A 25,449-nucleotide genomic window follows, 5' to 3' on the forward strand; every position below is an offset into this window, starting at 1 on the left:
CCCCACAGCCACCCCAGGCCCTGCTGCCGTCCCCCTCCCCAGGGCAGGCGTGGGCCAAGGCCTCTCGATGAGACGCTAAAACCGCGGCGGATGCTCACGTCCCACCTCCTGCCCTGCCCCTTTCATCCAGGGCTCCGGATGGACCAGGAAGCACCCATGGAAAACTCCTGCTCCTTCCTCGTGTGCCTCTCCTCCAGGCGGTGTCCTTTGTCCCCAAGAGAACACGAGGCAAGGGCAAGGCCCAGCTGGGGAGGCCCGGGCTCCGCTAGTGGGCATAGGGAGCTCTGCGAAGGGCGGACGCCCCCACCAGGAGGCGCTTGCGATTATACGGATGGGGAAAGACGGGGACACAGGAAAGATGAGGCAGAGTTTATTTTCCTTGTGGGCAAGTTCAAGACTCAGGACAGACACCACAGAGAGGCAAGTCCCTGGGGCCCGGAGGGGCCCCCACGCCAGGGACGGGGGCCACACTTCTGCCAGTGCCAGGCCCCCTGTGCCCCTTCTCTGTGAGGATCCAGAGCCCAGGAACTGGGTGAGAGGAGTGGGCTTGGGGAGGAAAACGGGGTCCTCCCCGGACTGTGTCCTAACCATGTTTCCAGCTTCCATAGGAAGGAAGACCCGCTCGGCTATATAGTAATATAATAGAGAGCGAGCTGGCCGCGGCGCCTGCGCGGGGCTGAGGCCCCCCCAATTATTGCAGGAGGGAGGGGGGCTCAGTGCTGGCGTGTCCGCGGGACAGCTGTGCTGGCTACGGGGAAGGGTGGGCCACGGGTGGGGAGCTGGGCTCGCCCCTCCCTCCGGGACTGGCAGGGGACACGAGGCAACCTGCCAGGTGGGGGGCCTGGGTCCCTGACTGCCAAACTTCCCCTGGGATGGGGCTTTCTCACCCTGGGGGCGGGGGACAATTATGTGCTTTGAAGACCATTTTTGCATTGTCAGGAGTGAGATAAAAATAGCCTGACATGGTAGAAAAAACATATTTACATACCCTGGTGGGCCGTAAGGGGAGTCAGTCTCGGAGCAGGGAGGGGCTGCCCAGGCCCCTGCCCACCCTCGGCTGTCTGGGGGGGGGGGGGTGCCCGAGGGGAGTGCCGGGCCGGGAGGCAGGGGGCCTGGCACTGGCCCGAGGCACACCTCCACCCCGCACAGCGAGGGCGGGCCTGGGGCTGGAAAGCTAGCACTGTCTGGTCCGCGATCCTGACCATGGGTGGAAGGGGCAGGCCAGGGCTGGGCAGCGGGGACGGGCAAGGGGACTTCCGATGAGGAGACCTGGACTCGGGGGAGGGGGTATCAGAGGCGAGCCCCCCGGCCCTGGTAAGGGAAGCGGATGGACCCCCCGCCCAGCCGCCAAGTCCAGTGAGGGCACCTCGTGCTCTGCAGGGCCGCCCACATGAAGGGGGTCGGGGGACCAGGCGGGAACCCTGTTTTCCTGTTGAAGCAGCGATGGAGCTGGGTGGAGGCTGCAGGGGGCCTCCCCGCAGCGAGAGGGGAGGCCCGGACCTGAGATACGGCCGGGGCGGGCTCACCCGGGCGGAGACAAGGGTGGGCCTGGTGCTGGTGAGGTTCAGAGGTGGGCCCTGGCTCGGGCTTCCGGGAGCGGGCAGAGGCGGGTGCGAGCCTCCCCCAGTGCCCGCGGGTGCCGGGACCTGGGTCCACACGTGATGGGCGCGTTCCCTGCCCACACGCCTTGGACACGCATCCTCCCACGTGCCCCAGCCTCCACGATCATGCCCACGTGCCCAGCCTTTGGGGTAAGCACACGCATCCTAACGCGCGCGCCTCCATGCTAGGACCTGGCTGTGTGGGCACACGTTTGTGATCACGTGGGTCTATGTGAGTTGCCATGAGCTCGTGGGGACGTACCCCATGGCACACACAGGCGTATTCTCACGCGCACGTGTGTCTGCAGGCGGGAGAGCGACCCTGCTGGCGGGCCCTGGCTCTTGGAATGGGAAGGCCCTACCCTGGGGACACGTGTCCTGGCCACGCTGGGCACACAGGCCCCTTCCCTGGGCGGCCTGGCCCCTGTGAGTCCAGCTGCTGCTGCTGCTGCTGTGGGGCCCTCAGGGAAGGGCGGCCGAGGAGGGGGCAGAGGCCGGGGCTCGAGCGGCCTGGGGCTGGCGTGGTGGCGGCGCAGCCCCGCGCGCTGCCGGTCAGAGGTGCCGGCGGGGCCCCTGTGTGCTGGTCAGCTGGGCCCGCATGGTCTGGATGCTGCCCAGGATCTTCTTCTGGTGGCCCATGAGGGTGATGCCCAGGGCGCGCACGTCCCTGTGAGGGCGCCGACCGGTCAGCCTGGGGGCCGTGGACACGGGCCCAGCCCCCAGCCCAGGGGACCACCGGCCCCAGCCCTCACTCACCGGGCGTCCATCCGCAGCACCATGCCCAGGGAGGAGTAGCCGCCGGCAGCAAAGTGGTCGCGGTAGCGGCCCATGCGGATGGAGTCCAGCCAGTCCCCTACCGTGAGGCCCCCGCCGCCGCCGCCCCCGCGGAGGTCAAAGCAGCTCCGGGCGAAGGCAGGGGCTGGGCACCTGTGGTGCAGGGGCCCTTGGTAAGGGGTGCGCCTTCCCCAGAGACCCTGCCACTGTGGCTCGGCAGGGGGCCTGGGGGACTACAGCCCTGGCAGTAGTGGGCTGAGGAAGGTCCCAGGCTGGGCAGGGGCCAGGCCAGGCTGGGCAGGGGCCAGGGGCCAGGCTGGGCAGGGGCCAGGAGCCAGGCTGGGCAGGGACCTGGCCAGGCTGGGGTGGTCCAGGGTCAGGGCAGAGCCTTCCCGGGGCCTGGGAGGATGGGAGGACAGCCAGGCCTGGACAGAGCTGGGGCGGGCACCTGCCGACAGTGGCCGTGGCCCTGAGGTTCTCGGGGCTGCGGATGAGCGCGTCGAGGACACTGAGGATCTGCGAGAAGCGAGGCCGCTGGGCGCGGTCCTTGTGCCAGCAGTCGAGCATGAGCTGGTGCAGGGTGCGGGGGCAGCCCATGGGCGCAGGCAGGCGGTAGCCCTCCTCCACCGAGCTGATGACCTGGGGGCGGGTGCACAGTGCCGGGCTGGGGGCCTGCCCTCCCTGCACGGCCCCGCAGCGCCTCTGCCCGCCCGGGCCCTGTGCTCACGTCACGGTTGGTCATGTTCCAGTAGGGCCTCTCCCCGTAGGCCAGCACCTCCCACATGACCACGCCGAAGCTCCACACGTCGCTGGCCGAGGAGAAGGTCCGGAAGGCGATGGCCTCAGGGGCTGTCCAGCGGATGGGGATCTTCCCTCCCTGCAGCGCACACGGGAGCGTTGAGGGGCTGCGCAGGCCGGCCAGGGTCTGGGCCCGGGCTGGGGGCTTCTCCCTGCCTGCGTCAGGGGGCGCAACACCAGGGGCCTGTTTCCCAGGCGGGGGGACCTGCCTCCCAGCGCCGTGGAAAGAGAGTGAGGGCAGTGCCTGGCACCAAGTAGGTGCTCAATAAAGCCAAACCTGAAACAGGGGTGCAGGCTCCGAGCCCACGTTCTCTAACGCCTCCTTTTATTGGGGGAGCAGTCAGGGTGGCCACAAAATCCTTTCTTTAAGCAAAACCTCTTTCAGAGGCTCAGAGTGACGCGTCGAGGCTGCAGAGGAGAGGTGCGGGGCCAACCTGTGGCTGCTCTAGAGAAGCCCACGTCTCCATGGGCACCTTTTGAAAACTAGGTTTTCAGTCAAACTTTAGAGACAGGTGGACTCTGTGTGTGATTCAGAGAGACTCCAAATCTCCCAAGGAGTGAGTGACAGAGTGGGAGCTGGCTCCAGTGTCCCCCCAGGGCACTTGTGATAGAGAAAAGGCAGGCAAGATGGTTCTCATTTCCCAGAGGGGGAAACTGAGGCACAGAGAAGAGGCAGGGCTTGCCCAAGATGAAGGCAGCCCCGACATCACCCACTTCACTCACCTACACGTGGAAGAGGCGCCAGGCCGCCTGGGGCCAGGGAGAGACCCCTCTGCCCCCCGCCTGTCCTGGAGCCTCAAGGAGAGGCGTGCGGGCAGCTCACCGTGGTGGTGTAAGCAGCGTCGGAATCGTCCTCCAGCACCCGCGAGAGCCCGAAGTCGGACACCTTGCAGACCAGGTGGCCGTCAACCAGGACGTTGCGGGCGGCCAGGTCGCGGTGGACGTAGCCCAGGTCCGAGAGGTAGCGCATGCCGGCGCCCACGCCCCTCAGCATGCCCACCAGCTGCGTGATGGTGAACTGCCCGTCGTGGGTCTGCAGAGACACAGCGCAGGCTCCAGGAGGGGCCAGCAGGGGGCCTCCCAGTCCGCAGGACCCTGCAGAGCCCAGCCGGCCCTCTGCGGCTCACAAAGGGCCCGCTGGGTGTCCAGCACTTTGCAGGTGAAGGCTGAGCTCACGGCCTCTCACTCACAGCAATGCTGGGAGGTAGGCGGGGCAGTGGCCGCAGCTTAGCCACTTTGCAGAAGAAGTGAGGCCAGAGAGGTTCAGCCATGGACCTAAGGGCACCCAGCAAATAAGTCGCACTGCTGGGCTAGGAAAAAAGAGCAATTTCCAATTCCCCCCCCGCCCCCAATATGCCTCCAGCTGGAGGGGCCTGGGTCCCGGGAGAGGTACCCTTCTCAGCAGCATGCATGGGGGAGCAGCAGGCACCGTGGAGCAGAGGGACGTGCAGGGGATGGGGTGGGGGGCGACTGCTGACCCCTCCCTCCGCCTGTCTTCCCTTTCCAGGCCCATTGTTTCTCAAGCTCTCTGGGGACGTTTGGCATTGTCTCCCAACCCTTTTGCTCCCCTGCCGTGTAACAGCTGGGGCGGGGGGGACACACACCCTCAGGAAGGCGTCCAGAGACCCGTTCTCCATGTACTCAGTCACGATCATGGCCAGGCGGCCTGCAGAGAGGGGTGGGAGAGGGGGGCTGATCCCAGGAAGGTGCCCCCACCCACGAGTGGCCAGAACCGGGCCAGCGCCATGAGCCTCCCCGGGGTACCGGGCTCCACGTGCCCCGGCCTCGAGTTGCCTGGGGACCTGAGCCGAGGGGACAGGCAGGGGCCCGGCAGGATGACGGTCCAGGGGGCGGACCCAGAGCCCTGTCCCGGGCAGGAGGGCCCCTGCGGGGTGAGGCTGCCCTCGCCGGGCACCTACCACGGGTGACCACGCCCTCGAGGCGGATGATGTTGGGGTGGTCGAACTGCCCCATGATGGACGCCTCACTCAGGAAGTCCCGCCGCTGCCTCTCGGTGTAGCCGGCCTTCAGCGCCTTGACGGCCACGGGCACGTCCCGCTGCCCCGGCACGCGCAGCCGCCCGTAGCAGACTTCGCCGGACTCTCCTGCGGGCCCCGAGCGGGGCGGGCGGGGATGGTGGGGCCTCCTCCCCTGGGCCCAGAGCCCCCACTCCCCCAGCCTCACGCACCCCACGTGCCCCTGAGGGTCCCGGCTCCATCCTCGGTTGCCCTCTCCCTCCGCCCTGGACGCCTCTTCCTTGCAGCCCCCTCCCCTGGGCCGCCCTCTGTCCAGCCCCCCAGCTCCCAGGCTCACCGGAGCCGATGATCTTCTCAATGTGGATGCTGGAGGCCTCGATCTCCCGGGTGAAGCTGCGGCCGGCCCGGCCCGGTTCCTCGTAAGTGTGGGGTTCTGCACAGAACTGGGGCTCTGGGAGCTTCCCAGGGGGGTGGTGCAGGGGCAGGAAGACAGGTGGGGGCGCTGAGGGGCCGGAGGAGAAGGGCCTTCAGTGGGGTCCAGAGGAATTTCTCCCTCCCTGCATTTCCTGGGATTGGGGGGGGGGGGGGATGGTGAGGGGCGTCTCTCAGAACCTCGCGACGAGGCGGCAGATAGTGTGCACCTAACAAGTGCCTGCCAGGTAAAAGTACAGTCTGTGCGGAGTAGCTCTGGGGTCTCTGTGGGATCTTGGGGTGATTTCTGAGCATTTATGTGGTTTTCTGAGGTCACCGCTAGAGTCCTTAAGACAACTCTAAAACGTTCTGAGGAAGAGATGTGACAAAAGGTTTTATCCCAAGTGCCAAATTTGATTGAAAGTGGTTCCCCTAGAGGACTGTGTTAAGAAGGATTCAGAGGACTCAATGGGAAAGTGCACCATGACTGATTACTAAAGTCCATCATGGGTACAGAAGTGGGGGGGGGTGGTGGTGAAGGGATGCAAGCCCATATTTGCCTTGCTTTCTGGGGTCTCAACATGGTCCTGAAAATCTCTGTAGCAGAAGTTCTTGCCCAAGAGTATATGAGCAGCCCTGTAATTGAGTGCAAAATTGTGGATGTGCTCGTGCATGTGTGTGTTGCCCTGGGGAGGGGGTCCCCAGCATCCTCAGGGGGGCTGCAAACCCAAGAAAGGAGAAGAGCACAGCCCTCCGGGTCCCGGGTCTCTGTGTCACCCTGGTGTCTGTCTCTGGGGCGCTGGCCCTCCTCTGGAGCACTCTCTCCTTCTCCCCTGTGCCACCCTGGGGCCAGCCCCTTCGCCCCAGAGTCCTGGGCCCCGGCACTCACCCTGCCCGTTCTGATAGTGCATCTTCTCCTCGTCCGAGTCCTGGAAGGCCTTGCTGTAGCCGCAGTGCCTGGGAGGATGGGCTCCGCTCTGCCCGAGGCCAGGCCAGCCCGGCCCCGAACCCGCTCTGCTGGCAGGTCAGGACTCTCCCTCCCCCCGCCGCCCCTGCCACCCCAGCCCTGCCCCTGAGGCTGGCACTGATGAAGTCTGCCAAGGAGAGTGCAGGCTCTCAGCCCAGCTGAACTGTGACAGTCGTGACATTTACAAAACACTTGATCATTTACAAAGTGCCAGCAGGGCCACTGGAGCCTCACAGCAAAGCCTAGGACGTTATTAGCCCACATTCTGTGTGGAACTGTCCCCAGGGAGAGGTGGGCAGACGAGATTTCTGATGCCGACTGTGCTGGGTCACCTTGGCAAGCCCCTTCCCATCCCTGGGCCTCAGTTTCTCCATCTAGCGGGTGAGCTGCTCCTTCTGTTTCTCTGCAGGGGACCCCCAGCCTGACAAAGCACACTGCCCCATTTTCACCTTCCTCTGGAAAGGACTGGGTGAGGGGAGAGTGACCGAGAGCAGGTCTCTAATTTTGACAGACCTGGGGTCCTGTCCCGGCTCTGGCCTCTTCCAGCTGTGACCTTGGCAAGTGACCTAACATAAGGCCAGAATCTCCGCAGGTGTGTCGCGAGGATGAAACGGGACGGCGTGTCTGTGAGCCCAGCCCCAGGCACAGGGGGACCAGTGACTGCTGGGGCTGGCGCAGGTGGGAGGAGGACGCTCGAGGGGAGCGGCTGGGGCAGCAGGCCCGGGGCCACCCACCTCTTCTTGCAGATGAGCAGGAGCAGAAGCACGACCAGGCCTGTGATGAGGGTCAGGCAGATCCACACGATGGTCCGCGTGTCGTAGCGGGGCCCTGCGGGGAGACCAGCCTGCGTGGAGGGCGGGCGCCTCGGTCCCGGCCTCAGGCCCGGGGGTCTGGCAGCCCTCCTGGCCTGCCTGGGCATGCCGGGTCCCAGGCTCAGGGCAGAGGTCACCTCCTCGGTCGCCTCCACACCGCTCTCTACAAAGCCTTCCTTCCGAGACCACTCCGCCCGCGGCTCCCTGGCTCCCCACCGCTTCCTGGGGCTGTGTGACCAGGGGTGCCACTCAACTTCTCTGAGTCTCAGTTCTCATCTGTAACATGAGCCAAACAACACCTGCCCTGCTCAGGTCTAACAGTGACAAAGCCAACAGGTCCACATCCACGTCCCTTCCAGGGCGTTCTACTGCTTCCTTCAGTTCACAGATGAGGAAACCGAGGCTCACAGAACTCAAGGAACTAGCTCAAGGCCACACGGCAAAGGGGAGTGCCGGGGCAGGAGTCGGACCAGGCCTTCTCAGCGTGGGCCACCTCTGCCAGCCCGGCAGACACACAGGCATCCAGGGGCTGCCAGGGGAAGGCGGTTAACTCAGCCTGGCCCACTCCTGACCCAGCGTAGAGGGGGGCACCTGTGAGCTGGAGAGGGCGCAGGGGAGAGGGGAAGGGGCAGCCCGAGTCAGTGGTTCTCAAACGGGAGCAAGTCTCAGACCACCTGGGGGACGTGTTGGACACCCCCCGCCTCCCCGGCCAAGGTCTCTGATTCAGCAGGTCTGGGGGGGGGGGCAAGGTATGTGCATTTCTGACACAACATTTGCTGGTCAGAGGACGGGGCTTGGAGAACACTGTCCTAGAGGCTGGGAGCAACAGGGTAGACTGGGAAGGTGCCCCCAAACGGACCAGGTTCGAATCCTGCTTTGCTGGGTAAGCTTGAGCAAATCACTCTGCTGCTCTTAACCTCACTATCCCGTCTGTGAACTCAGGAAGTGGATAAGACCCACTCGTTAGAGGGTGTCTTGGGACGATTTTAAGGTGATGCCGGTAAAGGCGTCACGATGTCTGCAGGCGACACAGATGCTGGAGAGCCAGCGCTGACCGTGCTGTTACCAGCCCTGTGGCTTTGGGCAAGTCGCTTTCCAGTTTTTTTCACCCGTAAAAGTGGCAGTAGCGTCCTCCCGGGCTGAGGAGGGCTTGGGTGGAGCCCGCCCGGGCCGGCTCATCTCGCGTGGCTCCTGCGCCTGCCACGGCCCCGCACCCTCCCAGCTGCCCGCACTCACGGGGCTTCCCAGTCTCCACCTCCATGGCCTGGCTGAAGCGGCCGCAGCCTGCCGAGGTGCGGGCTCGGACCTGGAACACGTAGCGGGTGCCGGGCTTGAGGCCCGAGACGGTGGCCCTGGTGGTGACGGCCTTGAGCGTGGAGTAGCTCTGCATCTCCTTGTCCTGCCGGCAGAAGGGGCGGTCAGCCGGCCCCCGCGCCCGCCCCGCCCCGCCCCGCCCCGGCCGCCAGCACCTTCTCGTAGTACTTGATCTCGTACTCCAGGATGATGCCGTTGGGCTGCTCGGGCTCCTGCCACAGCAGCGACACGCTGGTCTGCCCGGCCCGCTCCTGGCGGATGACCACCACCTGGGACGGGGCTGGGGGCGGCCGGCCTCGGTCACTGGGGGGCGGGGATCGCGGGAGCCAGCCCATTCCCAGGCCCCTGGTGGGCCGGGCTCAGCTGGCTGCCTGCCCTGGCCCAGGAGAGCGGGCTCCCTCCAGGCCTCCCAGCAAAGCTTTGTCGCCTGGCCGGTCCCCCGCGGTCGGCACAGCCGGTTCGGGCCTGGGATCTGGGGTTGCTAGGTCAGGCCCGGCTGCCCCGGCTTTTCCTCCTCCCCCTCCCCCCCTCCTCCCCCTCCCCCTCCTTTCATCAGGCCCACCCCCCATCCCCACCCCCAGCCCTGATGTGACTCAGGGCATGTCTCTTTCCCCCTGCCCAGGGCCTGGGGTGGGGCAGGGCTCAGGAGTGCTGGACCGGGAGAGTAGAAGGAGCGGGACCCTCCCCCTCGCTGCTCGGGCCAGGAGGGCGTGGCCAGGACAGCTCTGGACACACGGGAGGGGGTTGTTTGAGCTCAAGGATTTTTCCCTCCCTCAATGATTCGGGCACTGTTCCCCCCTTCATCCATTCGTTCTCTCCCCTCCCCCACCCATGTTCAATGTCATTGCCCCTGAGGCCAGCCCCAGCCGCCATGCACCACAGCAGCCATGCAGCACCGCCAAGCTAGGAACCACACTGCAGCCCCTCCCCGCCCCTGCCACCCACCTCCTAGGAGGAGGAGAGCGTGGGTGGAGCCCAGACAGGCAGCCCACCCCTGGAGTCTGTTCCTCGTCCCCCTCCTCACCCCAGCTTCTGCCTCTCTGCCCACACGGCCCATTCCCCACCTGCCCCAGGGGGACTAGATAGGAGGGAGGAGCTGGAGTGGCCAGTTCTTTCCTAATATCTACTTATCCTGTCTCCCCAGCACACCTGGGAGCTCCCTGAAGCCCGAGGCCACGCACATAGTAGGTGCCCAATAAATGCTGCTGGATGACATCGGCATGAAAACTTAAGAAATCGGAAGGGTACGGTGCAGGGGAAACCCACAAGCCTGGGACTCAGGTCTGGGCTCAAAGCTCGGCTGTGACCTTGGCCACGTCATTCACGGTCCCTGGGTTATCAGTTCCCCATCCACGAAGTGAAGCTAGTGGGTGCTGCAAGCCAGGTGGAGGCGAGGCTTAGGTGAGACTGACCGCTGCACGCGAGGGGCGCATAAGGCGCCGGGAATACAGGGGACCTCTTTAAAACCAGGAGCGCTGACCAAGTCCCCAGGCAGGAAGTGCTGCGGGAGCGGGGCAGGTACAGGGTGAGGCCAGGGCTCAGGGGCAGGCAGGAAAGGGGCCTGGGGCATCAGACAGGGCTCGAGGGAGGAGGGGGCTGTGGAGAAAAGGCAAGGGGTGGGCAGGGGGTAGGAGGAAGAGGGGCTGGGGGGGAGGGAGGAGGGCCGAGGGGGAGGGGCAGGAGGAGGGACAAGTGGAGCCCACGGTCCTGAGGACGAAACTGCCCATTTGCTCAGGCCCGTCGTCTGCCCCAGGTGCCCACCCCAGAGCCGGGGCTTCCCCAGGGTCACTCGAGGCCTGCCGCCTGCTGGGTCCTGCGCAGGACCTGGGGACGCGGCAGGGACCGAGACAGCCCTCTAGGAGGTTATGGTCTGGTAGGGCACACAGAGAGTGGGAACATCAGAGCTAAGGATAACTGCCGATTGTTGAGGTGCAGGAAGAGGGTGCCTCCCGCGGGTGGGGGAGGGAGCTGGGCTGCCTTAGGTGGGCTGGGCAGGGTGGGCCTCCCTGAGGCAGATGACCTGAAGAAGCCAGCACGGGAACAGCTGGGGGAAGAGCATGCCATGGAGAAGGAAGAGCAAAGACAAACGCCGGGCCAGGGAGGGGCTCAGCGAGTTCACTGCAGGCCCGTGCGGCGAGAGCGCCTAGTCTGAGGTCAGCGCGGGGGGGCAAGGGTGAGACCGGGTGGGTCCCCGTGAACAGTGGTGGAGCGCAGTTGGAAGCTAAGGTCTGATCTGACCTGCCTTGTATTTCTTAAGAGTCACTCAGGACGTGATACGGAGATGGAATCATCTGGAGCAAGGGCAGGGGCTGGGAGGAGGCTCCTGAGGTTGTCCAGGCAGCACAGGATGCGGCATGGCCCAGGGCTGGGGCGAGGCCTGAGAAGGGGTCAGGTGCACGGCGTGTTTTGCAGAACCTGCTGCTGGCTGGATGGGGCCCGGGAGGCAGAGTCAAGCCCGGCCCTCGGGCTGGGGCCTGAGCAGCTCAGTGAACGGAGGTGCCAGGTCCTGAGATGGGGAGGACGGTGGGAGGCGCAGGCTCGATGATTCCATTACACGTCCACCTGCGGATGGGGTGGGCGGCTGGGTCTCAGGAGACAGGTCTAGGCTGGTGACAGCTGAAGGATGTCACAGGAAGGTGGAGCTCAAAGCCACGGGCCTTGTCACAATCCCCCAGGGAAGATGGGCCCTGGGGACCTGCGAGGACAGGAGGGCCCAGGACAAGCCGAAAGAGGCACTCAGGGGGTGGAGGTGGCAAAGAGGGAGAAGGGCCGCCCCACGAGGTAGGCGGAAATGGGGGGGCGGGTCATGGAAACCAAGAGAGGAGGGAGGACGGTCATTTGAGCAAGAACAGGGAGAGCAGCGCCCCTGGATGTGCCGGGCTTCTCTAGAAAGGAGGGGAAGACACCAGAGAGGACAGGAGGGAGACCAGCAAGTGCAGGCTGCTTATTTGGGTGGGGAGGCTTTCATGTGAGGACGAAAGGTCTGGGTGCTGGCAGGAAGGTGGGTCAGGGAGGCCTTTGTCTCCCTTTTTAGTGAAGGGGGGTATTGGGTGGTGCCTGAACGCTGTGGGCTTCCACCCCCACCCTGGCCAGCCAGCCTCAGCGGCCCTAGAGACAGGGTGGCCCGGGCAGGGCTCGGCACGTGGTGGGCACTCAACAGACGCCTGCTGGGTGGGAAGCCCTAGTACCTGGAGAGGCCGCCTGGATTCAGAGACAGAGCCCTGTCCACGCGGGAGACAGACCTGGGTTTGCATCCCGACTGCCTCCTCCCGCCTGGCAGCCAGGGGCAGTAGCTGAGCCTCGGGTTCTTCCTCTGCGAAATGGCATGGGTAGCGTCTGCTATGCCAGGTTACTTAGTGTCGTAAGGAGACGGTGGGTGAGGAACCTTGGGGTCCTTGCACATCCAGCAGACTGGGCCACAGTGGGCTCTCGGGTCGGGCTGTCACTGGACAGGTGGGACCCGCCAGAGTTTGGAAAGACAGAGATTCTAGGGGCAAATTCAGCCCAACAGCTGGTTAGGAAAAGACAGATAAATGGCTGTTGCCCAAACCAGTGTGACCCAGTCCATCCCACGGGCAGCTGTGGCAGCTGTTCTGGACAATGATCATCAGAATGATTTTATTTTCTTAATGACATTTATTGAGCATGTACCATGGCCAGGTGCTGGGCTAAGCATTTTCATTTCTCTCCTTTAGGCCTCACAGCGGTACCTGAGCTATGTACCATTGCACTAGGAAAACAGGGAGGAAAAGCTCCAAAATCCTCGCCGCGCAGTCTCCACGCGAGCCGGCCCGCGCGGTTACCGCTTTCCTCCCACCCAGGAATGTGTCTGTCCTCCCGGGGAAGAGGGCAGGGCCAGGAGAGGCAGGCGCTCTCCCCGGGGCCCTGCTGGGGACAGGGCCCGGGACGCCGGGGACCGGAGCCCCTCCGCCTACCTGCCTGGTTCGTGGTGATGTTGACCACGGCGGCGCGTCGGGGCTCGGGGCTCAGGTCGGACACGCCGTTGACGGCCTCGATCCGGAAGGAGTAGTTCATGTGCGCCAGCAGGTTGGCCACCAGCAGGCTGGCCTGCGCCAGGCTCGTCTGCTGGGGCACAAAGCGGGGGCTGCTGCCGCAGGCCTCGCAGCGGCCCAGCGCCCAGGGGCAGCGGCGGCACACGGCGTTGTAGGTGATGTCGCTGCGGCCCCCGGGGTCCAGTGGGGGGGCCCACTCCAGGGTCACCGTTGTCCCATTCACACTGGAGATCAGATTCACTGGTGCTGAGGGTGGCCCTGGGAAGCAGACACGCAGGAGTCTAAGGGGCAGGCGGGGAGGGGGTTATTTGGGCCAGTTAAGTCTCTCTCCTAGTCATCCTGGGGGTTCCCCAAGGGGAGGGCTGTGTTTCCCCCACCGTTGCTGGGGCTCCCGAAGGATAAGGTCGTATCTACTCCATCCTCCTGGAAGAATCTGGAAGCATCTGGAAGCTGTGTCTCTGCCATCAGAAACCAAAGCCACTCCAGCAGGACCCCAGCGATCCCAGGGAACTAGAGGGGTTTGTGCTCCCCAAAGTTTTTGTCCAGCCTGGGAGAGAGACTACACGGCCCTGGGGGTGCCCACAGCCGCCAGCCTGGGTGGGAGATGCCCAGCCCCTCACATTCCACATCATTCGCCACCCCCCCTCTGCTGGATTTAACGTCAAATGCCACTGCTCACTCCCTGGGGAGTAATGGGGAGGCCCCAGGAAGGCCTCCGTGTGTCCCCCAGGGACTCCCTTCCTCAGCCCAGAGTGGGAGCCCCAGGCTGGAAAGCGCAAAGGCTTTGGAGAGAGAAGGGCAGCCACCTGGCTGGGCAGAGCACTGGCGGGGGGGGGGGGGGGGGGGGACGGGGGGGGGACCTTCTGGGGTAGGCCCGGGAGGTGGGGATTTGAGCTAGGAGGAGATGGGGAGCTGTGGGGACCCCTGGGCCTTGGAATTCCAACTCAGAATCCCAGGCAAGGAACCTTAGATCTTAAGAAAATTGAAACAGAACTCAAAATAAGAGAACCTTAGACTTTGAAAAGAATCTTAGAATTGGTATTGAATTCTAAAAGCCCAGTCTTTTAGTCTTAAGATTTCTGGAACCTTCAGGCACTGACTTGTGGATTTGGACCAGGGTCCAGGCAGCCAAGTGGCGGGCCACGCCCTAGGGCCCACGGCCATGCCCGCGTCACTCAGCCATCCCTTCTGCCCTGGCAGGTCCCGTGCTCCTTCCGTTGCTACTCTGACCTCCTGGCACCCTTGGGGGTAACACACGGGCCCGGGCAGAGCCGGGGAGGGCATGCATGTGTGAGTGTGTGCACACGTGTGAATGCATCTGGACCCTCGCTTGCCACGTGCAGAGCACCTGGGGCTGGGTGGTGGTGGGGTTCTGAGTTGGGGGACTCCTCATGCCCCCACAAGAGCCCAGGGTTGGCAAATGGGGTGTGAGCAGGGGGCCGCGGCCCCTCAGGGCAGGGACAGAAACTCTGGGGGCATGGGCTGCCAGGGCCCCTGCACAGCCCTGCAGGTACACGTGCTTTGCACATGCCACCACACCATTGCACACGCATCCTGGAAAGAGCCAGCATGCACACACACTCACGCACAGGCTGCGCTCACAACACGTGGATGCTCAAGCCTCACGAGGGCTTATGGTTCCTTTCAGGTACCCAGGTGTACACACACACCCCCACATGCACACTTAAGAACCCTCTACCTGTGTGAGTACAAGTCCTCTCACACTCACGCTCAGGCACATAAACACAATGCAGACATCCTTTATAGGAGCAGCTGCCGACACACACACACAACACTGAAGGCCTCCCGGGACACACAGAATCAGACACACAAGCCTACAAGTGGGCACCCAGGTGCACTCCATTGAAAAGAGCTCCCCACCCCCACCCCACAGGCAAACACCCCGGCTTGCCCACACCAGCCTCAGCACTGGCATCATGTTGGGGTTGTGTCAGAGGTGACCACAGCCACCCAGCTGGGAAGGGCATAAGTCCAGCTCTCATCTGTCCCCCTGGAGCAGAGGAGGGAGACAGAGGGAGGAAAGGAAAGATGTCCCTGGAGAGATGGAGGGTGGCACATGAAAAAGGCTGGGAACCCAGAGAAGTCAAGGCCAGTAAGTCACCCAGGCTGCCCCAGGGCCCCGGGCTCTGTAGGTGAGGCAGGGGCGGGCAGTTCTTGGGCCAGGGCTCCCGGCTGGGCAGTACTCACGGGTGCAGGCTGCTGACGGCAGGTCAAGGGCTGCGCGGTAGTAGCTGAGGTCACAGTGGCAGGCCTGGGCAGCGGGTGCTGCAGAGTGGCTGTGGGGAGGGCAGCGGGCGCACAGCTGGTCCCCGGGAGCCGACTTGTAGAAGCCCAGCTCGCAGGCTGCGGAGGAGAAGGCAGTGGCTCCCTCTCTAACCTGGGGCTTCCAGGTGGGGCCCCAGAGGGACAGGGGGGCAGGTGGAAGGGCTGAAGCACAGAGAGGGCTTGTGACTTACGCAGGGCTGCTCAGCAAGTTGGCGCAGGGCTGGGGCTGGGGCCCTGGCACTAGGGGAAGGAGCCCCACCCCTCAGCGTCTCCAAATCGCCCTCGCCCCTCCTGCCACCCAGCCTGCCTCCAAGCTCAGACACGGTCCTTCCTGGGACACCAGCCTCAGGGAGTGGGGGCCTGGGGCTGAGAATGGGAGGAGGGGCCAAAACTCCAGGGCGACGCTGAGGGTGGGGCTGGGAACGGGTGGGTGTAGGATGGGAAAGGGTGCGGGGAGACCCATGGTTCCCGGGGGCAGACGCGGAACCGCCGCCACAAAAGCACAGACTTCCGGGCCTGCCGCTGACCCGGAGTTCCAGCGGCCAGGAGCGAGGCCTGGGACTCTGCAATTTACAAGCCCTCTATGACATGATGAAGGTCTGGAACACGCAGTCTCCCTCCCCTGCCAGCCCACACTGCCACCGCTGCGCCTGGGGCTGACTTGCCTCCTTTCAGGCCGTCCCCTCCAGCTTCTGCCACCACCCAGATGCCCACAGCCGCCTCCTACCCGGGTCCCCCCCATCGCCGCTGCCGTCGTGACCCTTTGTTCAACCCGCAGAGATGGGCACCCCCAGTGCACCAGGCCCTGTTCTAGACCCTGGAGACAGAGCTGTGGCCACAGTGCACACAGCCTCCACACGTGTGGAGCTGGCAGACGGTAAACGAGGCTGCGGTTATTTCTAGGAGGAAAACTGAGAGGACCAGGCGACAAGGGGTAAATGGCAAAGGGAGGCACTACTTCCCCCAAGACGGAGTCAGGGAAGGCTGCTCTGAGGAGCTGCCATCTGAGCAGGAATATTCCAAGGTGAGCGCACCTGACTGTGTCACTTAGTTCAACCCCCTCGAGGGCTCCCCATGGCCTAGACAGTAAAGCCTGGCCTTCAGAGCCCCCCCTGGCAAGACCAAAACCCACCTGCAGCCTCCTCCAGCGCCACCCGCACGCCCCATCCTCAAGCCAACTAACGGGCCGTCTGTTCCCACACCCAGCAGGCGGTCTCCTGGCTCTGGGCCTTTGCACATGCTGTGCCTTCTTGCTGTCAGGCCTTTCCTCTTCTGCCCACCAGTCAAACTCCTCTTTCAAGATTCATTTTAACAGTCCTGCAACGGGGCCTTCCAGGACTTCTCCACACCTCCCTGCTCAAGGCTCACCACCTGGGACACTACGGCTACACTAATTTATCTGGGTCTTCCAATAGACTGGGAGACTGTTGTGGGCAGGCCGTCCCTGCCCTCCTCATCTCAAATGCCCCAGTGCCCGGCACGGCTTCAGGGGCACCAAGTGCCACCCAGTCGGGTAGCTTCCAGACCCCCCCCCATGGAACTGCATGCCCTTGCAATGGGGACTGCCAGGAATCCCACCCCTGGAATTCTCTCTCTGCTAAATCCCATTCTGGAAAACACAGAGATTGAGAGAAAAGACATCAGGTCATTTCAGAGCATTTCTTCTTTAGAGGCTGATCATATTCTTGATCAAAACAGCCCAAACCAGGTTCATCTGTAAAATTCTACAAACCAGAGAGAAAATCTGAAATGGGGGGAAAAGGTGATGCCCATAAGTCGCTTCACGGACTCAGAGGCTGCGGAGCTGGAAGGGGCTACGGGCTGGGGCGTCGGGGGACATGTGCCCCAATTCTGAGGCATCTTCCTCCCGCCCCAGGGGGCTGGCCAGGGGTCAGGAGCTCGGGGCCGCGGGGGCTCCCGTTTGACCTTCCGTGCCCCGGCCTCCTCTCCGCAAAGCCCGGGAGGCACCTGCCGGGGGCAGGAGGACTGTCCCGCTTGTCACGGAGGCGGCGGGAGCCTCCTTCCCAGCCCAGCGAGGTACCAACGGGCCCGGGATTTGCTCCGCGTCAGCAAATATTTGCAGAGCCTGTTGTTGAGCTGCGCGGTAATCCTCACTGTAATTACAGGATCCACGGCAATTAGCACCTCAGGGCCGCCTTCCCTCGTTTATCCTTCAGCCACACCTCCTGAGTTTCTGCCCTGGGCAGGTGTGGGGCACCTGAGAGCAACACAGCCCGTCCTGCACTCAAGGGGTGTCCGGACCCACGAAGGAGACAGACAGCAAGCAGCAGCGCCATCTCAGGGGACACACAGTGGGAAGGGAGCGGGCACAAGAGCCTTCCGGGCGAGTCCACGGCGGCTGACGGGGCTCCCCTGCCCTTGTCAATTCAGAGCAGACCCCCAAACCTCAGTTCTATGACACTGGGCAAGTGGCTGGGCCTCAGTTTTGCCATCTGTGAAACGGGGCTGGTAACAGTGGCCACTTCCTAGGGCTGTCGTGGGCTCTGTGTGCCTTAACACATGTCCACTCCGGCTGGAACGGTGCCTGCCACTTCTCAGTGCTAAGCTCTCTCGTCAGCGTGAACGCATCTGCTTGGCAGAAGAGGAAGCAGGGGCTTGGAGAGCTTGCGTGCCTGGCCCCACGTTCCCAGCTGAGCAGGGTGTGAGCCTGGGGCGGGGGGGGGCTTTGAGGCCTCCCCTCCCCCAGCCTCCTCACCACCCGCCGGGAGCTTAGAGATCGCTGGGCCGCGCTGAGTGGTGCTCACACGCTCGGCTGGTACCCGCACGGCTGTACCGTGCCAAGGCCAGATGAATCCACGCGATGAAAATAAAATAATCTTTAATAAGAATACTAATCGCCAGGCCCCGGGGAACCTGAAGACCTGGAGGCAAGGCCGGGAGTGAACGGCCAAGCCAGATGGAGGGCCCCTGCGCTGGGTCCCGGCCCTGCCCGTCGCGCCGGCGTGCTTCCGGAGCCTCTGCTCCTGGGCACCGGGCCGTGGGCCAGGAGGGACCCCTGCCCTGCCGAGGGCATCTTGCCCGGGCTGCTTGTCAGGCCGGCAGCTGCCCGAGGCCTCGGCCACCTCTCTCCTCCTTCCTGCAACGAGCTCGAGATTTGACAAATAAGGTGTCCGCCGTGGAAGACCAAAAGGAAATTAATTCTAAATCAGATTTTAAACACAGTCAGGAAGGCCAAAGAGCTCGTCGCTCACGCGCCCCCTCTGAGATGAGGCTCTTTGATATTTATAGAAAGATGATTAGGGCCATGGAGGGTGATTTATTTTCTGCGTCCAGGTGACAGGAAGGAGGGGAACAGGGACTTCAGACTCTTGGCTGCTGTTCCAAGGGGCGAGGCTCTGAGAGGCCCTTCCCCTTTCTAGAGCGAGGAGAGGTGAGGGGAGCAGAGCGGCTGGAGCAGGGAGGATCGCTGGGGCAGGAATTGTGCAGTGTTGGGGGAGCTTTCTGGTCCAGGAGGTGGCAGACGTAAAATCTCTCTGCTCACCCACTCGAGACTGTGTGCCCTTGGGCAAATCACTTCACCTCTCTGGGCCAATCATGGGTAAACCGGACTAGTTTTGCCTGGCTCTGGCATTTTCCCATAGGACTCTGAGGAGTCCAGTCTCAGTGAGTCCCCTAGAGAGCTGTGTCACCTGGGGAGGCCCCTTCCCCTCCTGAGCTTTACTTTCTTCATTTGTAAAACTGAGCGCTGCCCAGCCAGCACAGGAAGGGCTCTGCGAGCCGGAGGCTGGGCAGGTGGCTGCCTCCGCGGCCTCAGGCTCCAGGCCCCTTCTCTCTATCCTCAGGACTTTGACGCTCTTTCCAAATGAGGTTACGCAGTCACAGAAGCCCACCATTCAGAAATGCCTCTCCGCGTGTGAGTAAAGCTGGTGGCCAGTCCCGAACTGCACTGCCTGCAGCGCACGATGAATTAATATTTTTAATGAAACCTGTAATTATCTTGCAACTGACATGATTATGTTGTATTGTGATTTAAATGTTAAATTCAAAATACGCTGCAATTTCCTAATCCCGCTTTGGCATTTCTTTATTTTTTTTTCTATTAACGTGCCAGCGACACTAGGACTAGGGAGTGGCCTTGGCCTTGGAAGATCCAGGCCCTGGGATTTCTCCAAGAGCCCTGCCCTTGGCCTGCTGTGGACCCCCTTTCTGAGCCCCCTCCCCACTTCTGTCAAGCAAGGAGATTGGAGCAGTACCCGAGACCCCTAAGGGAAGCCTCTGCTGCCCAGTCAGAAGGATGGGTCTCCTGCCTACGGGCAGGCTTGCTCGGAGCACACACCACTGGCTTACGCGTGCTGGCTGGCGAAATTCAGAGTCAGGGGCAGCAGGGCTGACCTTGAGCGAGTATGCACTGGCCGGCCAGAGCATTAGAGTTTATGCTGCACCAGTTATTAACTCTTGAATGGCACCCCCGGGAAGAGGGAGGAAGGCGGAATTCTAAAGACAGGAAACCGCAGTCAGGACTTCGGAGAAGGACGACCTGGGGTCAGATTCCTAAGCTGCTGTTTAGTAGCTGAGAGGCCTCATCTGCCAAGGGGGGTGGTTCCTAGCTCGGAGGACTGCTGCAAGGAGGAGAAACTGCTCTCCTGGAATGTGAATTCCCTGAAGGCAGAGACTGTCCCACGGCCCAGGGGACAGAAGAGGGACAGAACGAGTAATGAGCATAACGTGGAAGACAGACAAACCATCATCTCAAGTACTGTATCATCCCCAGCAGAAGGAGGGCAACACAGGTGTCAGCTCTGGAAGGAAAAGCACTCAAGGAGCCTTAGTTTCCCCATCTGTAAAAATGGAGTTGTAATACCTGGCTTGCTACAATGAGCAGATTTGGTGTAAACTGCCAAGGCAAGAGGCGTGCTTGCCCAGTGTTGGAAAGCAGGGTTGGGACAGGCCCTGGAGAAGCTGGGGCTCAGGGAGCCTGGCAAGCCAGGCCCCGGAGGGCAGAACGAATGCAGAAACAGGCGGGCATCACGGAAGGAGCCCCGGGCTTCAGGCGCCAGGAGAGGTGGAGGCTCAGAGCAGTCGGGGCGTGAAGAACGATTTCCTATAGAACCAGAGTCCCAGGCTGGAAAGGACCTGGTGGCCAGATGGGAAGTCTTGGGTCTAGAGATCTCGGCAAGATGACACCTACGCTGGGCTGGGCCCTCTAAGTGTCTTGTGTGTCACCTGTAACTGCCAGCCCGTGTTCTGCGTGGTCTTGCTAGCAAGAGCCATTCCTGCCCACCCGGGGCTGACAGCCCCCTAGAAGCCCCAGGGCCAGTGTGGCTGCAGCAAAAGCCTTGGAGGCTGTTCCTAGGGGCGGCCAGGGCCCCGGGCCAGGGTACCCTGCGGGTGCCTAGGATGGCCCCAGTCTCTCTGACCCCTGCACGGGAACGTGCCCCGCCTCTGCACCCCCTCACCCCAGGGGGGCCGATGGCCCCCACGGCCAGGCTTCACGGCGTTGTGGGTGGCTGAGCCGCCGTGGGGCCTGCCCCTGGGGTGGGCTGAGATCAGTGACAGCCAGGACACCGGCCATCTGCCCACCGAGCCCCCCTCGTGTCCCCTGCCTTCTCAGGACATCTAGCTGCACTGCACCCACACGGCCTTCTGGCCACACACGCATGCACACGCACACACGTGCCCTGCTCCTGGGCGCTGACACGGGAACCCCAGTAGTACACCCGCGGGTACAGGCGTCAGGCTGCTGGCTGACCCCGTGTTCTCTGCGTGCCCTTTCCCAAGGACCGTGGCGGCCCCTGGCTGACCTTGGCTTCCTCTCCCACAAGTTCCTCCTGGCTCAGGAGCCCCGGTGACACATCTATCCAACCTAGACCGTGCCCTTGGATGCCCCGGCCTGCGTCCCTTTACAATGCCCGCTTGCTGCACTCGGTCACCCAGGCCCTGCTTCCACCCCCCTCTCCCCGCCAGGCTAGACGCTTAGTGGTTGAGAGCGTGGACAAGCTGGAGCCAGACTTCTGGGTTCAAACCACAGCTCTGCCACTTCCCAGCTGTGTGACCTGGGGCAAGTTGCTTCACCTCTCTGTGCCTCAGCTTCCTTATCTATAAAACCAGGAAAATAATAGTTCCTATTTCCTAGAGTAGTTGTTGGGATTAAAGGAATTACGCCTTGCAAAGTGCCTGGGACAATGTCTGGCATCGGTTCCTAACACTGGCACGTCGTAGCCAGTAGACTGGTGCCTGATCCCACAGGTGCCCTGACCTGAAGCCCTCTGTCACGTCCACCGAGGGGACCACCCGGCTGTACTCTGTGCTCCTCCCTCTCCCAACGCACACAGGTGTCCCGGTGTATCTGCTGACACAGGGACACTGGAGGTGGGGGGGGCGGCCCATCTTCCCAGGTGCTTCCCAGGTGCCTGCTGCTCACGCCACCCCCCACCCTCACACCTTGGCAGCCCCCCCCAGGCCGAGGGGCACGCTCACCCACACAGGCGTCCCGCCGCTCCTCGAAGCCGGCGCTGCACACGCACTTGCCGATGGGGACCAGCCACTCGCCCTCGGCGCTGCAGTACATCTTGGGTGTGTCACGCTCCTCCGAGTGCCGCACGCACTGGCCCCGCACCTCCACCAGCGAGGACGAGTCGGCGCCGGTCACCGCCTCCGAGAAGGCCGCCAGGTTGCGCACCATGGCCGGGCACTTCTTGTAGTAGATGCGGAGAGAGAGGATGGCGAGGCAGGCGCCGATGTCCTGGAAGGCCAGGTAGAAGCCGCGCTTGCTGAGGGGGCCCACCCCGCGCACCTCCGTGTTGAGCTTGAGGCGCCGCACACCCAGGTCCGCGCCCGTGAAGCTCTCGTCGGCCGCGATGGTGTCGATTTTGAGGAACTGGCTTTCTTGCGTGCTGGAGCCCAGGTCGCGGTCTGACTCCAGGTAGTACAGGTTGAAGGTTTCCTTGCAGGTGCCCAGGACGCCGGGCATGCTGTTGCAGTCGCGCAGCGTAAACTTGATCTCGGCGTAGACGCGCCGGGCGCCGTCGCGGGGCACCCAGCTGGTGCGCAGCCAGTTGTTCTGGTTGGGGCTCATGACGTTGCACACCTGGTACGTGTGGATGGGCCGGAAGGACTCGTCCACCTCATTGATGGAGTCCCACTGCGGGCGGGGAGAGCGCAGCCAGCGGGCGCGGGTCAGCGCCTCGTTCTTCCGCCAGACACTCCTGCCATATGCCACGTGCATTGGGCCGGGGTGTCCTGGCGAAGAAGGCGAGAACGTTCTCTGCCCTGGGGGTTGTCCCAGCCACCGGCTGCCAGGCACGACCATGCAGATGTGGTCGCCCAGAGCACCCCAAGCCTTGGAGGAAGTGTTACTTGCTGGCGTTTGGAAGATTTGCAAGTAGAGGCTCAGACAGGGTGAGCCTCGTGCCTGAGGCCACACAGCCGGCAAGTGGTGGCGTCAGCACGGGGACTCAGAAAGCCTCGGACCTCCTAGATTGATATGTGGCTACTCCTACAATCCCAGATGGGGGACCTGCCTGGGGAATCTACCGGTCCAGCGTCTGTGCCAGCTGCCAGGGGATCTAAGACACGAAGCTGACCAGGTCACGCCCCAGCCTCAAGTCCTCCGCGGGGCCCCCTGCACTGCTGCTTGCTGAGCGAATGCCCGAGAGACCCTCCCTCTGTCCTGCTCCTCCTCCTCCCCCTCCGCACCTAATGCTGGGGACACCCGGGCCGGCCTGGGTCCCCCTCGAGGGAGCACCAGAAGGTGGGAAAAGTGGGTGTGACTGCTCTGTGCCGGGTGCTGGCCAGTCCTCAGGGCTTCAGGAACAAACTAGAAATGCCCAGCCCTTGACCAGCTCCCAGTCCCTCAGACAAGGCAGTGGAGAGTGGCTGGCCAATGGGAGCAGGGAATCCAGGGGGTTGGGTGAGGGGTGAGGGCCTCCTGCTGGGATGACCCCTTGGGATGCAGGGCCCTGCAGGGACAGGGGATCTGCGGAAGATGGGGGGGGGGGAGGAGAGAAGCACAGCATCCCCAGGGAAGAGTACAGGCAAAGACCCCGAGGCTGGAGAAATAAGGAATGTGCAGGGACATGGAGTAGCCCAGTTTGGCCACAGCTAGGGTTCCGTTGAGGTCCCAGTATTATGAAATGAGCACTAGGCTAGGAGTCCAGAGGCCTGGTTCAGTCTCAAATGTGCTGTGTGGCCTTGGGCAGGTTGCTGCTCCTCTCTGAGCCCCAGCGTCCTCAAGGGCAGAGTGCTGGTTGGCCAGCAGCAGTGGTGTTTGGGTGGAGTCCAAGGGACCCCTGAGAGCTCTGGGGAGGAGTTTGGGGGACAAAGGCGGGTGGAAACCTTGGTGCATTTTCTCTATTGGGCATCACTGTGCAGCTGCACTTGAACTAAAGATCCTATCACTTGGGGGGGGGTGGCTCAAGATCACCCCAGGTGGTACCCAGAGCATCGGCTCCACAGGTGCTCGAGCGGGAGCACAGGCATCTGAAGTCTTCCCAGCCTCAGCCTGACCTGGGTGGCCGGCTGTGTGGTCCAGGCCCTCGGCGCCCCCACCTGGAAAGCGGAGCTCAGGCAGGCCTCAGCGAGGGCTGAGGGGAGGACATGTGAAAGTGCCCGCAAAGTGCTCAGCTGGCACGGAGAGCGCGCGGCACACGGGGCTGATCCGATGCTGAACTGGCTGTGTGTTCCCCCCACTTGTGCCTGCCCCCAGGAGCCACTGGGGAAGCGGCCCAGGGGTGCAGCCTCACCTGAATGAGCTGACGAGTCCTGCCCCCTCCCAAGAAGGGCCCCTGCTCCACGCCCTCCTCTGCAGCAGGGGCCCTGGACAGCTTTGCATCACATCTGGGGTTAAAGTCATTGTCACAACTAATGGAGCACCGAGGAGCTGGCCAGCTGCTCCCTGTCTGCTCCCTTCCAGGAACCTGGATGAATTCGCCAGCTCAATCCGAGTCTGCTCCAGCCGCCCCGCCGGGGCCAAAGCCCTGGCCCGGCCCTGCCAGCCCCGAGAGCTGCCGCAGATGCTCAGTGGCCTGGATGCTTGGGGGCCTGTTCCCCACCTGGGCAGACCCCCGCCCCCTGCCAGTGCTAGGTGCCCCCACACCCACCCCAGCTGCCTCTCTGGTCTGGAAACTGACACCAGAACATTCCTCCTCCAACCGGCACCGCCACTCTTCTGCCCTCTTTTAGCACCAGGATGCAGAGAACGTGCTGTGTGGCTCTGAGGCATCACATCCCCTCTCTGAGCCCTGGGCTTCTCGGGTGTAAAATGGGGTAGCTACTGCCTGCCCTGTCCATCTATCCTGGGGCGGAGAGGTGAGGCTCAACCAAGACAATGGAAATGAACTTGCCCTCTCACCCAGGGCGCGGTAGTGGCTGTGAATTCACCAGAGAAGGAAGAGCAGGTCCTGGTGTGGGGGGGTTCCTAGAGCAGAGGGAGGGGCTGCAGCCCACCTAACGGCGTGGGCTCTGGGGCCAGACTCCCCGCCGCCTTAGTAGAGTCGCTTAAGCCCTCCGAGCTTCTCCACAGTAAAACGCCACGCTCTTTCCAAGCGTCATTCAGTGCAGGGAGCAGGGGCTCGCGCCGACCCCATGTTATAAACAAGGAGGTGGGATCCGCGACTCACCCAAACCACATATTAGACCCCACACCGTCGCCCTTCACCCCGCACCACCTGCCCGACAACCTGGTGACTTTTCTGAAGCTGGGGACAGCCGTGGGTGGTCCAGGCTGCGTATCCAGCCCCAGATGCAGAGGGCGGATGGCACCTCAAATGTCATCCCCAAGGGTCGCGGGCCCAGGGGGCAGGAGAATCCCTGGGGCAGCTTATTAAACAGATTCCCGGACCCTCCTCAGGGTGTGCACCTCTGCAGCTCCGGGGTGTGCACCTCTGCAGGTTTCACTTGCCAGCTGGCCACAGGTTCAAGGTCTAGGGTTGGGAAACCAGGGCTCTCACCCAGCTTTCTCTCCTCTGGGCAACCCCAATTCCAGGCCCCATAGAGAAGGGAGGTGGTCCCTGGCTCAGCAGACCGTGCAGGGGTGCCTCCCACCGCCTCGAACAGGGACCGGGCCGAGCACCTGCATTTTATCCGGGGCACAGGGGCTCAACGTGGGCTCGGGCCAGACAGACTCGAGTTTGAATCCATCACCTGCACAAGCTACTTCTCACTGCTCTGCGCCTCGGCTTTCACCTCTGTGAATCGAGGTGGCCGCACCTGCCTTGCAGGCTCGGCTGTGGGGGTTAAATGAGATAATGTCTGAATTGTGAAGAGCTAGAGGAACAAAAGGTATTATATTTGTTCTAACCCCAAATGAAATGAGGCGACTGAGCCATGCTGGACAGAGCCCTGTGCACAAAAGAACCTTCGATTCCCAAAGAGCTCAACCAAAGCATGGGCCAGCTGGGCTCCTCCCCTGCTTACAACTGGAAGGCTTCCAGTTACCCTCAAAGTCAAGTCCTCCGCTCTGAGCGGGAGAGAATGACAGAGACACCCAGCTCTGACCTGGGCCCAGGCCTGCTCCTTCCCACCTGCTGGGTCCCAGGG

General features: G+C 63.0%; 1 protein-coding gene across 1 annotated transcript in view; it reads right to left on the minus strand.

Annotated features, from left to right (window-relative positions):
- Positions 1-357: 357 nt before the first annotated feature.
- The window catches only part of EPHA8 (EPH receptor A8), a 31,853-nt gene continuing 6,761 nt past the window's right edge, over positions 358-25,449 (minus strand). Inside the window, exons 3-17 of the mRNA XM_058304824.2 lie at positions 21,391-22,054; positions 14,875-15,030; positions 12,589-12,924; positions 8,809-8,933; positions 8,576-8,738; positions 7,262-7,355; positions 6,450-6,517; positions 5,487-5,651; positions 5,093-5,278; positions 4,778-4,839; positions 3,997-4,206; positions 3,103-3,252; positions 2,824-3,014; positions 2,358-2,528; positions 358-2,268 (exon numbers count right to left, since the gene is read on the minus strand). Of these exons, the coding sequence (XP_058160807.1) occupies positions 2,154-2,268; positions 2,358-2,528; positions 2,824-3,014; positions 3,103-3,252; positions 3,997-4,206; positions 4,778-4,839; positions 5,093-5,278; positions 5,487-5,651; positions 6,450-6,517; positions 7,262-7,355; positions 8,576-8,738; positions 8,809-8,933; positions 12,589-12,924; positions 14,875-15,030; positions 21,391-22,054 (2,856 nt within the window). The 3' untranslated portion in view covers positions 358-2,153. The remainder of the gene's footprint in view (positions 2,269-2,357; positions 2,529-2,823; positions 3,015-3,102; positions 3,253-3,996; positions 4,207-4,777; positions 4,840-5,092; positions 5,279-5,486; positions 5,652-6,449; positions 6,518-7,261; positions 7,356-8,575; positions 8,739-8,808; positions 8,934-12,588; positions 12,925-14,874; positions 15,031-21,390; positions 22,055-25,449) is intronic.

This window comes from Dasypus novemcinctus, chromosome 9 (assembly GCF_030445035.2).
Source record: "Dasypus novemcinctus isolate mDasNov1 chromosome 9, mDasNov1.1.hap2, whole genome shotgun sequence".
Taxonomy (NCBI): domain Eukaryota; kingdom Metazoa; phylum Chordata; class Mammalia; order Cingulata; family Dasypodidae; genus Dasypus; species Dasypus novemcinctus.